Below are 14,335 nucleotides of genomic sequence, written 5' to 3'. Positions count from 1 at the left end.
GCGCGTCGCTCCATAACAAACAGGGGTTCAAGCTTGTACCTTGGGCACCCAGAAAATAAAACATAGCCGAATTCAAGTATTGCCCGCACATAGGCCTTATAAAAAAAGAGCAAAGTGTCCCGAGGAATACCCAATTTTTTGTTGCTGATCCTAACCAACCGGCCAAGGGCACGCTCACCTTTAAGCACAATGCTTCTAATATGGGGCCACCAGTCCAACTGCTGGTCATATAGTATACCCAAGTATTTAACCGAATCAACTTGCGGGATTATGATAGAGTGATACGACAAAGAAATGTAAAGAGAAGATGACCGTGGAAAAACAAGGACGGCACACTTCTTGACATTTAAAGTTAACATCAGGCTGTCGAGCCAAACTTCAAGGGCATTTAAATACTCCTGCAACAATTGATAAAGGATATTAATATATTTGGCAGAAGCGAAAAAAGCAATATCATCTGCATACACATAAACTTTGACGACCGGGTGAATAGGAATATCACGCATAAGTTTAATAAACGACAACGGCGAAAGAACGGAGCCATGTGGGACACTTCTAGACTGGACGTATGAGTTAGAATTTAACGTACCCTTAGTGCAAAAGAATGATCTGGTCCTTAAAGACTCCCTTATCCACGCGAAAAGTTATTAAGGAGGTTGTAGACCAGCTAGCTTTTGAAGCAGAATGTTATGTTGAACGCTGTCATACGCCTTAGCAATATCTCAAGCATCCAGAGCAGTTACCCTTTTTTGCATCATAGGAACCCTAATCCGGCTCTTGAAGTCTATGAGTGCGGTCCAAATTCAACAACCACTGCGGAAACCAATCTGAGCATCACTTACGCCTTGAAGAGACGGAACATGATTCGGGGGGTTGCTGAAAATTACCCGTTCTACAAGCTTAACCAATTTTTATGTCGAAGCAATCGGCCCAATGTTGTCGATATCAAAACCCTTTTTCTGGTCTTTTAGCAATAAAATTATTTTCGCTGTTTTCCAATTTTGTGGAATCCAGGCTTTTTCCAAAACGAATTGACAATCTACAAGAGGTCTGGGGTAAAGTGTGGCATTAGTATCTTCAACATGCCAACAATTACTCCGTCAACCCCAGGGGCAGTAGACTGCAGAAAATTTATCTCAGACGCCAAATCAGATACAGAGACCTCAGTGAAGTCTGAAATCAAATGAAATGGGATCGAAGAAAAGGCAGTGCGAGCATGAAAACGCGCAGCATTGCCTTGAGCTATGGACTCCAATTGGTTTTTTTTTTCTTCCCGAGGAGGCAGCACTATGAACTGAACGATATGAAAAGAGGGCAGCCCGTTAGTACGCTCCATGCATCTATAGAAAAATTTCCGGTTGACTGGGTTGGACAAATAGGTGTTCAGATTTCAATTGTATTCATCCTTTGCTTTAGATATGGTTCTTTTAAAAGATGCTGCAAATAATTGATCTAGTTTTTAGGGCACTGGTTATTCGCTAGGCTTATCCATGCGGCTTTCACGTAATGATAGGCTTTCCGCAGTCTTCATTCCACCAGCTCGAAGGAGTCTTATTTTTAACGGTTGACTGAACCGTAAAGACTGAACACCGAGTGGCGTCTAACACGGAAGTTAAAACATGAGGACCCATGCGAGACAGCATGCTGAATACCCTTCCTTTTGTTCTCTCTGCTGCCCTGCACAAAAGCCGGTCTATTCTAAGCTCGAAGACGAAAACGATCTCTTTTTTTGCATGCCATCCGCCAAATGTCACACGATATCTTCTTTAGCTTCAGCCCTAAACATGAATGACAGCGAACAACGGAAAGATGAAGTTGTTATCTGGCCATAAGTGTCGTGCCGTTCCATGTGCTGTGTTGTGTTGTAAACAGGCGTTAAGAGACGACGCAACTTCCGGCGCCTGAGCTCAACTTCAAAAATTCTTTTTTCACTTTAAACAACATTTTGCCTCGATAAAAATTTTAGAAATGAAAGGCAAATAATAAACATAAACTGTTCTATGTAACCCGCTATTGTTTGTAATTTTGCTTGGAAAACATCAGGGTTAGATTAACGAGTGTTTTTGGCTCAAAAGCGCACTTTTTGCAAATTTAGTTTTTTTTCTACCTTGATGTACGCAGTTTTATAACCTGTAACATTGTTGTAGGTACTAGACATATAGAGAAACAAAACGGCTTTTTCAAAATTTCTGCGACCAAATTGGTATTTAAAATAAAAAACGACAGAAAAGGCACATTTTCGTATTTTTTTCGATGTTTTAAAAATCTTTATGCCGTATAAAGCTCCATGAAAAAATTCCAGGATATCTGCCAGGATGAAAGCCAGGATATGTGCAAATGTCAATGAAAAACTTGTGTTTTCTATATATTGTAGTGTTTCTATGTTTTGTATTATTATTAATATGTGGAGCGGAATTGCAAAAGACAATGAAAATTTTTGATAGCCAGCTGGCTAGTTAATGCGTCCATGCAGCTTTATGCATCGTACCGAGACAATAGAATCCTGGAGAAAATTTTCTTTAAATTTAGAACTGTACCTCTCAACAACCTGGTCAGAGTTCGATTAAAAGTGGCTGAATTATAGTTACTGTGCTGTGGTAAATTAGGCAGCCTGCAGGAATATTCCCGCGGTATTTTCGGCGGTAAGAACGCCTGTGGCCCTATGGAGGAGAATTTCTTTCCATAGCTGTGCTCAACTACTCGGCGCATGTCGTTGCCAGTGCCTGCGGAATGAAGGGACGCTGTGATAAGAAGCGTTAACCGGCGAAACTTATAGCTTTTTGTACAAAATTATAATGATAATAATGTTAATAATAACTTTCTTGCGCCAAATATAAACAAAATGCACAAACTGCCAGCACGCCTAAGCCTCATAGGGCTTGAGCGGCAGAGCCCAGCATAGAGTAAAGCTGAAATTTGGGCGAGTTGGTAAGCATTCATGTTGGGTGAACCGCGCAACAAGGGCGGGACAAAGGCGAGACAAGCGCTTGCCTTTGTCTTGCCTTTGTTTCGCCTTTGTTGAGCTGTTCACCCACGATGAGAGTCCGACCGGCAGCGGAACTATGCATATATATATATATATATATATAAACAGGGCATGTTAATAGGTAGTAAACATGACAAAGCATTAATTTAAACCAGGGACAAAAATAAATAAATAAAAAGGCACAGAAAAATTGAGTGTTTAATACCACTCCTATGCGGTCGAGCGTTAAAGAAAAGAATGCAGCACGGTAATATCTAACATCTATGCAAATGGAAATGCAAAAGAAAATTTCTTCTGACAGATGCGTTGAAATGACAGATCACCATTACTATCTCGGGGTAGTTCGCTATGCCAGTCCATTCTTATGTCCAGAAGCAGTTATAGCACTTTTGCATGCACAACAATCCGAACAACAGATAACCTTATTATCTGTAGTTAAGCTTAGTATCTGTCGCTAAAAAAAAAATCCGCGTGTCGATGCAATTGCATAACCAGGCCTGGAGTGCGGCCTGATCTCGGTGACCAGAACCGACAACGCACTCTCTAACCAGAGGAGGATTTGACCACCCTGGTGTAGTACTTGGCCACAACCTTCTATGATCAAACCAATTAACCCTCGGCTTTCAGTCCCCAGCGGCTGCGGAGCAACTGACCACAGCGGCGGTCAGGCCTGTGACGCAGCGGAGGGTGCTAAGAATCTCTGGCTCTGGACCGGCCGCCACTGGAATATGAACCTGGCGACGTTTAACGCTAGAACCTTATCGAGGGAATCTAGCCTAGCAGTGCTGTTCGCGGAACTAGCGGGAATTAAATGGGATGCGATGGGGCTAAGCGAAGTTAGGAGGACAGGAGAGGCGTATACAGTACTAAAGGACGGACACATACCGTGCTATCGCGGATTAGAGGATAGACGAGAACTAGGTGTGGGATCCCTCATTAATAAGGATATGGCTGGAAACGTAGAGGAGTTCTATAGTATTAACGAGAGGGTAGCAGCTATAGTAATTAGGCTGAATTGGAGGTACAAGATGAAAGTGGTGCAGGCCTACGCGCCCACATCCAGCCATGATGACCAGACCGTTGAAAGCTTCTATGAGGACGTAGAATCGGCAATGAGTAAAGTAAAATCACAGCACACTGTACGGATGGGCGACTTCAATGCGAAGGTGGGCAACAAGCAGGCTGACGATCACGCGGTAGGTGACTATGGGATAGGTTCTAGAAATAGCAGGGGAGAGTTATTAGTCGAATTCGCAGATATAAATAATTTACGGATCATGAATACCTTCTTCCGCTAACGAGAAAACAGGAAGTTGACCTGGAAGAGCCCCAATGGTGAGACTAAAAATGAAATGGACTTCATACTGTGCGCTAAACCTGGTATCATTCAGGATGTGGCCTTCCTCGGAAAGGTGCGTTGTAGCGACCACAGAATGGTAAGGTCTCGAATTAGCTTAGACTAGAAGAGGAACGGAAGAAGCTAGTGAAGAGGAAGTTCATTAACGAGTTAGCCGTAAGAGGGGAAAGTACAGGAGTTTAGGACAGCGCTGCGAAACAGATATTCGGCTTTAACTGAGGAAGAGGATCTTGATATGCATACAATGAGCGATAATCTGACAGTCATCATTACGGAGTGCGCAGTAGAAGTAGGCGGTAGGACAGTTCGACAAGATACCGGAAAGCTATCTCAGGTGACGAAAGATCTGATTAAGAAGCGCCAAAGCATGAGGGCGTCTAACCCTACCGATAGAAAAGAACAAACAGAGCTATCAAAGTTAATAAATAAGCTCAAGGTAGCCCACATAAGGAAGTTTAATATGGAGAGAATCGAGCATGCTCTAAAGAACGGAGGGAGCCTAAAAGCAATGAAGAGGAAACTAGGCATAGGTAAAAACCAAATATATGCACTAAGAGACAAGCAGGGCAATGTCATTAGCAATATGGATAAGATAGTTAACGTAGCCGAAGAGTTCTACACAGAGCTGTACAGTAGCCAATGTAATCAGAGCGTTAATTAGAAAGACAGCAGTGCACAGAAATGCGTCATCCCGCCAGTAACGAGAGATGAAGTAAAGAAAGCCTTAGAAGCAATGAAAAGAGGAAAAGCAGCTGGGGAGGATGAGGTAACAGTAGATCTGTTGAAGGATGGAGGGGACATCATGCTAGAAAAACTAGCCACTCTGTATACGCAATGCCTTAGCACCTCGACTGTACCAGAAGCTTGGAAGAATGTAAACATTACCTTAATTCATAAGAAGGGAGACGCCAAGGACATGAAAAATTACAGGCCGATCAGCTTACTATCCGTTGCCTAAAGAGTATTTACTAAGGTAATCGCTAATAGAGTCAGGGCAACGTTAAGCTTTAATCAACCAAATGATCAGGCAGGCGTTCGTAAAGGATATTCCACAATAGATCATACTCACACTATCAACCAGGGAATAGAGAAATGCGCAGTATATAACCAACCTCTATATATAGCATTCATTGATTATGAGAAAGCATTCGACTCAGTGGAAACCTCAGCAGTCATACAGGCATTGCGTAACAAGGGTGTAGAAGAGCCTTATGTCAAAATACTAGAAGATATATATAGCAACTGCACAGCTACTATAGTCTTACATAAATTCAGAAATAAAATTCCAATAAGAATGGGCGTCAGGCAAGGAGACACGATCTGGCCAATCTGTTCACCACATGTTTACAGGAGGTATTCCGAGGCCTGAATTGGGAAAAGTTGGGAATAAGAGTAAATGGAGAATACCTAAATAATCGGCGATTCGCTGATGACATTGCATTGCTGGGTCACTCAGGAGGTGAACTGCAAATCATGATCAATGAGTTAGACAGGAGGAGGAGAACAATGGGTCTAAAAGTTAGCATGCAGACAACCAAGGTAATGTTCAACAGTCAAGCAAGGGAACAACAGTTCACAATTGGCAGCGTGAGCCTGGAAGTTGTGAAGGTATACGTCTACTTAGGACAGGTAGTGACAGCTGATCCGGATCATCAGAGGGAGATAACTAGAAGGATAAGAATGCGGTGGAGCGCACATGGCAGGTTCTCGCAGATCATGAGTGGCAGTTTAGCAATTTCCCTCAAGAGAAAAGTGTACAACAGCTTTATCGTACCGGTACTCACCTACGGGACAGAAACGTGGAGGCGCACAAAAAGAGTTCAGCTTAAGTTAAGGACAACGCAGCGAGCCATGGAAAGAAAAATGATAGGTGTAACGTTACGAGACAGGAAGCGGACAGAGTGGGTGAGGGAACAAACGCGGGTAATGACATCCTAGTCGAAATCAAGAGGAAGAAATCGGCTTGGGCAGAACATGTAATGCGAAGGCAAGATAATCGTTTTTCCTTAAGGGTAACGGAGTGGATTCCAAGAGAAAGTTATCGTAGCATGGGGCGGCAGAAGGTTAGGTGAACGCATGAGATAAAGAAGTTTGCAGGCAAAGGTGGATGAAGCTGGTAAAGGATAAGGTTAATTGGAGAGACATGGGAGAGGCCTTTGCCCTGCAGTGGGTATAGTAAGGCTGATGATGATCATGATGTATTTGAATTTTTTTATTAATTAATGAGCAGTGCCTGGTTTGTCGCTTTTTATAAATATCCAAACTGCCCTCACCTCACAAAGGGATTAGTTTCGGCAAAAATATTTTAGGCTTTCATTACACGCATTAGGATAAGTTACCATGAATTTTTTTGTACAAATTGGAGATGATCGAGCGCAACGTCTGGGACGTTTGCCGTGGAGTGACCTTTCTTGGATCGCAGTTTTTTATGCAAGGTGACGTAAAAAAGCACTGCGCCCCAATTCCGGTGATCTGTGTGTACTTACATGGAAATAATGTCAGCGATCTCCTTGTTCAGCCGTTTCATGAGTTCGTTCGTTTGAGGGTGTTTAACGGTTCTTTTTTGGTGAGTTGTCCCCGTCAGTCGCATAACCTCCTGCGTAAGAGCCGAGGTTAACGTTCTTCCGCTGTTGGTTAAAACGATCGTGGATGAACCGTGACGAAGCAAAAGTTTTTAATAAAGAAAGCCACAGTTTCATCAACGGTACCACGGGGAAGAGCCTAGATTTTTCAGTATCGGTTTAGATAGTTGGTGATGACCACAGCGTTAGGGTTACCCAGAGAGAACTCCGGAAAGGGCTGAGTAAGTCCATGCCGAGTTGGTAAAAGGGGACTTGTCGCAGATGAACAGGGTTCAGTAGTCCGGCTAACTAAGTCAGTGGTGTCTTGCGACGTTGGCACGGGCAGCAAGATTTCCCGTAAGGCTTCAACGCTGCAGCAAAGCTGGGCGAATAGTCATCATCAGCCTGACTGCGCCCACTGCAAAAAAAGTCTCTTATTTCTCATCAATTAACCCTGTCCTTTGGTAGCTGCGGCCACCGTATCCATTCAAACTTTTAAACCTCATCCGGCCACCTAACTGTCTGCCGCGTTCTGTTACGCTTGCCTCCTCTTGGAATGCACACTCCGTTACCCTTAATGACCAGCGGTTATCTTGCCTTCATTAATTGGTTTGTTCATAGAAGGTTGTGGCCAAGTGCTACACCTGCGTGTCCAGATCTTGTCCTGGTAAGGAAGTGCGTTGTCGGTTCTGGCCGCCGAGATCAGGCCGCACCCCATGCCTTCTTATGTAATTCCATCGATACACTGAGTTATTTTTTTAACCCAGTGGAGAACTGTGCCGCACCGGGACTCGTGCCACCTGACCTCTTCCAGGCGAGGCGGATGCTCTACGCTTTCGCTACCCTATATACGAGTAGTACTTTTGGTGTATTAGTGCCAACGTTCGGGAAAAAGCCAGGTGACCGGAAGATGGGTCATCATGTCACGCCGGCACGACTTCGTCGCGAAACCCCGAAGGTACCTGTAGAAGATATACCGCTTCCGTCGGGTTGTAGTTTTTTTATATACAGAACGCCGTCTCATAGACAGAACGGCGATAGTCCGCGCGAGAATACTGGAGGGGAGATTGAGCGTTTCTTCCAAAATACTCCATGAGGGGCGTAGTTCACTGTCGCCTCTTTGGCATCGAGCGAGAACGGACGTGAAGATGGCGCCAACAGAGTGGTTATTAGTGTGGGAATATATTAGGGGTCCCTCAGATTCTGAGCGGAAGTTCGAAAACATCCGGTAAGAGTGTTCAGATGATCAGTCTATTTCATTGAGACAAATCGTCAGTAAAACTTGCGGGAGGTGCGGGATTCGGTCCCCAGAGTCGTCGGGTAGCAACCGGTGATACAATGGAAACAAGTTGTCCCGTACGTGGTTCTTGGCTTCATTAGGGCGAAATGCTTTGGAAATCTGACTTTGACCCCAACTTGAGTAGAAGAAAAAACATTGTGCCATGGCGCTGTTTGGCCAGACGCCCTAGCGCCATAAAAAATTAATCATCATCATCATCGCTAAGAAAACTGGCCTGCAAGTACGAAGTGACTCAGGTGGGGCCTAAGCCCATTAAAGTGATCATGGAAGAAACAGCAAAATTCAAATGCTTTACCAAGTTCAATTCAAATTCTTTACAAAGTTAGTAGAACACTCGCGCGGGTTCATTGTGGTTAGTTTATACCAGGTCTGGTCTGCTTAATTCGTGTATACAGCTGAATATGCTGTTAGCTTTTCTGCGCCTCCAGTAAGGGTCGTTTCCACTATGGAAAGGGTATTTCTCCACCACTAATGCAAATTTGGCAATTTTGGTAGTCACCATGAAACGCACTGCAATTTAAGAAACGTGTTGGCAGACACTGACACTTTTGTTCACTGGAACCCTTCATAATTTGTTTTTGGCCCACTGCGCATCTTTCAGGCAGTATGCAGTAATAGAATCGTTGTCTTTCCGTTGCCTCATCGCAGACTCAGCGTTGCAAAGCCAGCGTCTCGCAATGGCGGCTGCTCGACACCTCGGAGCTTCGCGTCATCGCAGTGTCTCCCAGAGGAGTATGGGCTGTGAGCGCGGCGGTGCGGGTGCCGACACTGGCCGCAGTCGACGAAGTCACAGACGAGGCAGAAGAACCGCTGCTATCCGATGCTGCGGCAGCGCCCCGAGTCCTTCTCCCGTGGCCAGCTCCACAGCTTGTCAACCTCCGCCTAAGTACTCATCTAGGACTGGAGGCGCACATTGCCTGGCAAACAATTTTGGACCATGACACCAAAGTGGACCATAAATTTGAGGTGGGATTTACAGTCAGCGGCAAAGCCGCCCTGAGCGCATTAATGCAGTTTCCCACAATGCCAGCGTACTGTATGAGTAGTCAACTTTTAAAGAACGACTAATGCCTGCTGGGTTTCTCAGGTTACGCGCGTTTCTCTGCTTGCAGAGCACGCATTGCTTTCCATAAGGTCAATGCTTAACATATTTCCTGACTTAAGTTTCGTTATTTAATGGTGTGCCGCAAGTGTGGCAATGTGAGAATTCTCATGGTGGAAGGTCGCTGAAGTGCTGTCATGGAGGACTTATTGTTTGTTTCAGGAAGTGACTCCACTTTGAAGCTCTGGTGAAGGAAAACGCAGACGAACTGCTAGGGTCAAATGAAAAGTGAACAAGAGAACTGAAATGGACGCAGCAAACTAGAAAATCTTGCGTAAGACAGATTGAGAGAGAGCTAACTTTATGTGCTCAAGAAAGTCTAGCAAAGTTCTCTTGGTTACATCCTCATTGCAGGACTCTCGCGGCCTTTGCTGCCCTTGTAGCCCGTTAAACAAGCCAAAGCTGGTCTTCAGCAAGAGAGATTTTGATTTTGAGTGCATTTGATTTTCAGTCCGTTGTCACGAAAACTGCTACGTTGAAGTGCTAGTGGACCGTGTTTGTACTTCTTCTCAAGCGCCTAATAATATTTTTATTACTTTCTAGCATTGCGGTTATCTTATTCGCATTTTTTTTATGGTGGTGGTACAGTTAACACGCAAAAACCTGCTATTTTCAAGCCCGATTGCTATTAAAATCGGTATTATTTTTATTACGCCGAAAGCCGAAACTTTCTCTCTATAGCGCTAGGAACAAAACCGTATTGGGGGTCTGTTACGTAACCGTGCTTTGGTTTTGCATTTATCGTTGAACGGGCCTACAGACGAAACGGCAGCTGACTGTTGCTGATCGGTGAAATATTGTGATCTTAGCAACTTGCGCTTTGCTTCCCACAATCATGCATTTCCTTCAAGACACTGTATTTTTACTCAATGAAAGTGACGTGCTGTGCAGGTGACATGGAGGTTATTGGACGCCGCTATGGAGCTGACAGGTCGCCTCTACACGTTAGAGACCGAGGCGGCGTTTCCTGTTCTGCCGGCGTCGTCCTATAGCATTTTTGTGCGGCGACTCGACTTGGAAGGGAAGCCAACAGGCACGAGCGGAAGCCTCACCCTGGACACCGCAGAAGCTGACACAGAAACAAGCCTGCTGCTACCTCGGATGACAGGTGCCCCAATGCGAGCAAAGTTCACGGTCGGGAAGACTTGCGGAGCGCTTCTTAACTGACGGACTCAGATTTCTGAGTAATCATAAACTTAGGCAGCTTTTTCATGCAAAAACTAAAAGAATAAGCTTCAGGTAACATTAGAATTTCACTCACTCGCGCTCAATAATTGCACCTATGATATGCAGGCGAACGGCCGCCACGTTACACACTAAACGACCCTGGAACGAGCAGGTTACATTCGATTCCAGCTTGTGTTTTCTGTGGCATTTCATGCAAAACCAACTTCACAGTTTGGCTCCCATATGAATTTCCCAGCTATCTTGACCTAAACGTTATTTCGCATCCATATGCTTTCCTTGGATTTTGCAAAACTGTTTGGTCTTGTAAAGGCTTTCCCTGCTCTTTCCACAAGTTTTAACTCGGTCCCGCACACGTTCCAAGTTAGCTCTGGTGTAACCATCTAAAAGAGACAATGTATGTTCAAAACAAGATGCCATGGCTAAGACTTCCGTTATTCATTTGAAGTTTGCTCACAAGAAAAGGCGCATTCACAGTTGTAAAATTTCGAGATGTCTGTTTGCTTGTTTGAATCTTGCGTTCTGATTCAAACTCATTGCTTAAAAAATAACGCCTGAGGATGCTGGTGAGGTTCGTTATTCTTTCTAAGTTTGGTTTTTGATTTAGGCTTCTTTTCACTATACATATGCACTAGCGGTAGCGATACCAACATTATCGAGCAGCATGTAGCGAAAAGCGCTGAAGTAAAGGTTCATGCTGGGACCTCTGTCATTTCTCTCTGTTTGCTAGCTTATTAGAGCTTCGGTCAAATCTTTATATTCGGGTGATTAATCAGTCTAGCCCAAGGTAAACTAGCCCAGGATGTTGCGGTAGGCAGCTTCAGTTCTTCAGCAGCAGCGGCAGCGGCAGCAGCACCTGCACGCAGCGGCAGCAAGCGGCGGCAGCAGCAGCAGTATAACTTAGCCGACTGCAGGGGAAAGGCCTGTCCCATGTCTCTCCAATTAATCCGGTCGTTTGCCAACTGCGACCACGGGATCCCCGAAAATTTCTTAAAGGGACACTGAGGAGAAATTGAAAATGGCTTGTATCGATACAATACCTGTTCCTAAACACAAAAACACAACTCTTTCTGAAAACAAAGCTCTTTGCACTGGTCAAAAATATTAGGCAATAGAGTGGTCAAGTTCCCAAAAAGACTGGAAATTCAACCTTCCTATCAAGCCGCCGCGGTGGATGAGTTGTTATGGCGCTCGGCTGCCGGCCCGAAAGACGCGGGTTTGATCCCGGCAGCGGCGGTCGAATTTCGATGGAGGCAAAATTCTAGAGGCCCGTGTGCTGTGCGATGTCAGTGCACGTAAAGGAACCCCAGGTGGTTGAAATTTCCGGTGCACTTCACTGCGACGTCCCTCATAGCGTGAGTCGCTTTGGGACGTTAAATCCCCATAAACCAAACAAACCAAACGAAACCTTCCTATCATCCCTAAGAATTGAGTAGCGCTGGAACGACAACGCGGAAATATGAATAAGATACACATAACGCTGTATCCCTGATATTCATTTCGTCCGTATCTTGTTTCCTGCGGTTTAGGTTATTCAACATTATAGGTACAACCAAAATCATTAAACGACAACGGCCTCTTGCTGAAATATCAAAGACCGGTTTCTAACTCCAGACGGAGGCGTCATAACAAAGTTCATTATCGCATTCGCCCACTTAACGATTAGCAGATCCCTGCTACGTCAGTCCACCGTTGCAAATTACTCCGTTTCCCATAGCGACTATTGGTTATTATGCCTTTGTGATTTTACTTTTCTAGGCATCAGCTAAGTTATTTTCCATTTGTTCGCCAACCCACACATTTATCTCGTGTTTCTTAGCGTCGTACACCGTTTTCCTTGCCACAGCTTGCTGCGCTCTCCCCAGTTTATTGTAAGCCATTTTTTTTATTCAGAAGGGTGGAAACTTGGGCGAGACACACGCCTGAGGCACACACCTGAGATTACATGTGTGTGCCTCAGGCATTAGTACTGGCAAGATATAACTTCTATGTATTGTGCTTGTTAGTTATACTGGTAGCTTTCTATTCACCACCTACGAGCACTTCCCATGTGTACGCCACCGCATACATATTGTAACAGCTGTTTCACTCTTGTGACCTAGGCCTACGGTGGCTGCTTGCCCTGGATAGGCGTAATTTATTACGAGTTCCAACTCATTGTCGCCTGTCGTAAACCGCTGTTTTCTTCCGACGCTTTCGCAAATTGGGGCGAAGTGTTAATTTTTTAGAACCATGCTTTGGTTTGGGTGTTCGTGTTCCAGTCATGCGCTGTACTTTCTTCGCTCGTTCGCCTACGTGTGGAATATCAATGAGAAATTTAAGATTCCGGAGGCCCGTTATCCCCGCTCTTGCCAATCCAGCCTTCTGGATTCTTGTTGGAGACACGCGGCAAACGCTGTGGAGAGATTTTGTCTGCTCACCTGACGTCCTTCCTGGCATAGTGTTTCATGACGTTTGCTGCGGAGAGCTATTCACTGTGAATCTTTCTAGCATATTTGATATGCCTCTGTAACGCAGTGCTGGCGCAATGTTTGTGCGGCTGCTGCTCTCTTGAATTAATAAAATGAGTTCGCACAAGAGTTTATGACTAGGTTTATTGATCAAGAAGTACTTTGATTTGGGCTAGTTGGTTCATATCTTGAAAGAAGTTAGGACGGCGCTAAAACGACAAAGACAAAGAGGCACGAACACAACAGGACGGGCGCCAACTTGCAACTGAAGCTTATTGCACCAAACCCCTACATTTTATGCATCAACTGAGCCGTATCACAACAAGCTTATCACACAACAAAACGCAATTTCTTCAATAGACAGAACATCGGAAGTAGGCGCTGCTTTTACAGACCAGAGACGCCTTCTGCACTATCCACTTGATAACAGCATTATTCTTACTTTATAAGTCCCCAGATTAAATGAGTGCGCAACCCACATGAAAGCAAATTGATCATCCAAATGATACACACACGCTTGGGCAAGGCAACCAGCGCGCAAACTGAACAATCGTGATTTAACACAAAGAGTGAAAATGAAAGAATGACCAACAACAAACGCGGAAAATTTGGTGGACATGAAAACTTACACCTTCGGGGGAACCTCCCAGCGTCAATGTACTATAATTATCGTCAAAATTTTTAAAACCTTTGAGAAAACCTCCCAGCGTCAAAGTGCTACAATATTGGTATCTTCACAAACGTCTTTGCGGCCGATAAAACACATCGATGAAAAACAATGTATGCAGAAAACTTACAAACGTTGAAACCTAAAGACAGCCTTCGAGAAACGACGCCACCTCAGCGTCACTAATTGAAATGGACGGCCTACTAACGCATGCGCTTCCCGCTTTCTTAATAAAAAATGCCTCCACTACTTCTCGCTCAAATCTGTCTTTACCGCTCTTCAAAAAAAAAAAAATTGTTTTGCTCAGATCCGGACTACACCCCTTGCACGTCTTGCAGTGATCTGCAAGGAAACTTCCGTGATGTTGGCGCACATTCCGCAAGTGTTCACTGGCACGTTCATTAAAACATCGACCGGTTTGCCCTATGTAAACTAAACCGCAGCTTAGAGGAATCTGATATACAAGTTGTGATCTGCATTTCGTGAACAGTTTTTGATGTTTAATAGGGCAAACCGGTCGTTTCTTATCCGGTTTTGACATTGTGCAAATCTTTGACAACTTTGATGGGGCCGAGAAGACAACCTGCACCTGATGTTTGCTTGCGCCTTTTTTTATACCATGGGACACCTTATGCATGTAAGGAATCACAGGGACCAATTTTTTTGCTTCCGGAAGTTTCTCATCACAAGGCCGCTTGAATTTCTGGATTAACATTTCAGAAACAGC

General features: G+C 44.6%; 1 protein-coding gene across 3 annotated transcripts in view; it reads left to right on the top strand.

Moving 5' to 3' along the window:
• Positions 1 to 14,335, top strand: part of LOC144132301 (uncharacterized) — a 429,694-nt gene that overhangs the window by 380,825 nt on the left and 34,534 nt on the right. For all 3 annotated transcript variants that reach the window (XM_077664613.1, XM_077664612.1, XM_077664611.1), the window contains 2 exons: positions 8,853 to 9,170; positions 10,198 to 10,414. In XM_077664613.1, coding sequence (XP_077520739.1) covers positions 8,853 to 9,170; positions 10,198 to 10,414 — 535 coding nt within the window. The remainder of the gene's footprint in view (positions 1 to 8,852; positions 9,171 to 10,197; positions 10,415 to 14,335) is intronic.

Source organism: Amblyomma americanum, chromosome 5 (assembly GCF_052857255.1).
Source record: "Amblyomma americanum isolate KBUSLIRL-KWMA chromosome 5, ASM5285725v1, whole genome shotgun sequence".
NCBI classification, from domain to species: domain Eukaryota; kingdom Metazoa; phylum Arthropoda; class Arachnida; order Ixodida; family Ixodidae; genus Amblyomma; species Amblyomma americanum.
Note: the sequence above shows the minus strand (reverse complement) of the source record. Positions and strands in the feature narration are given on the sequence as shown.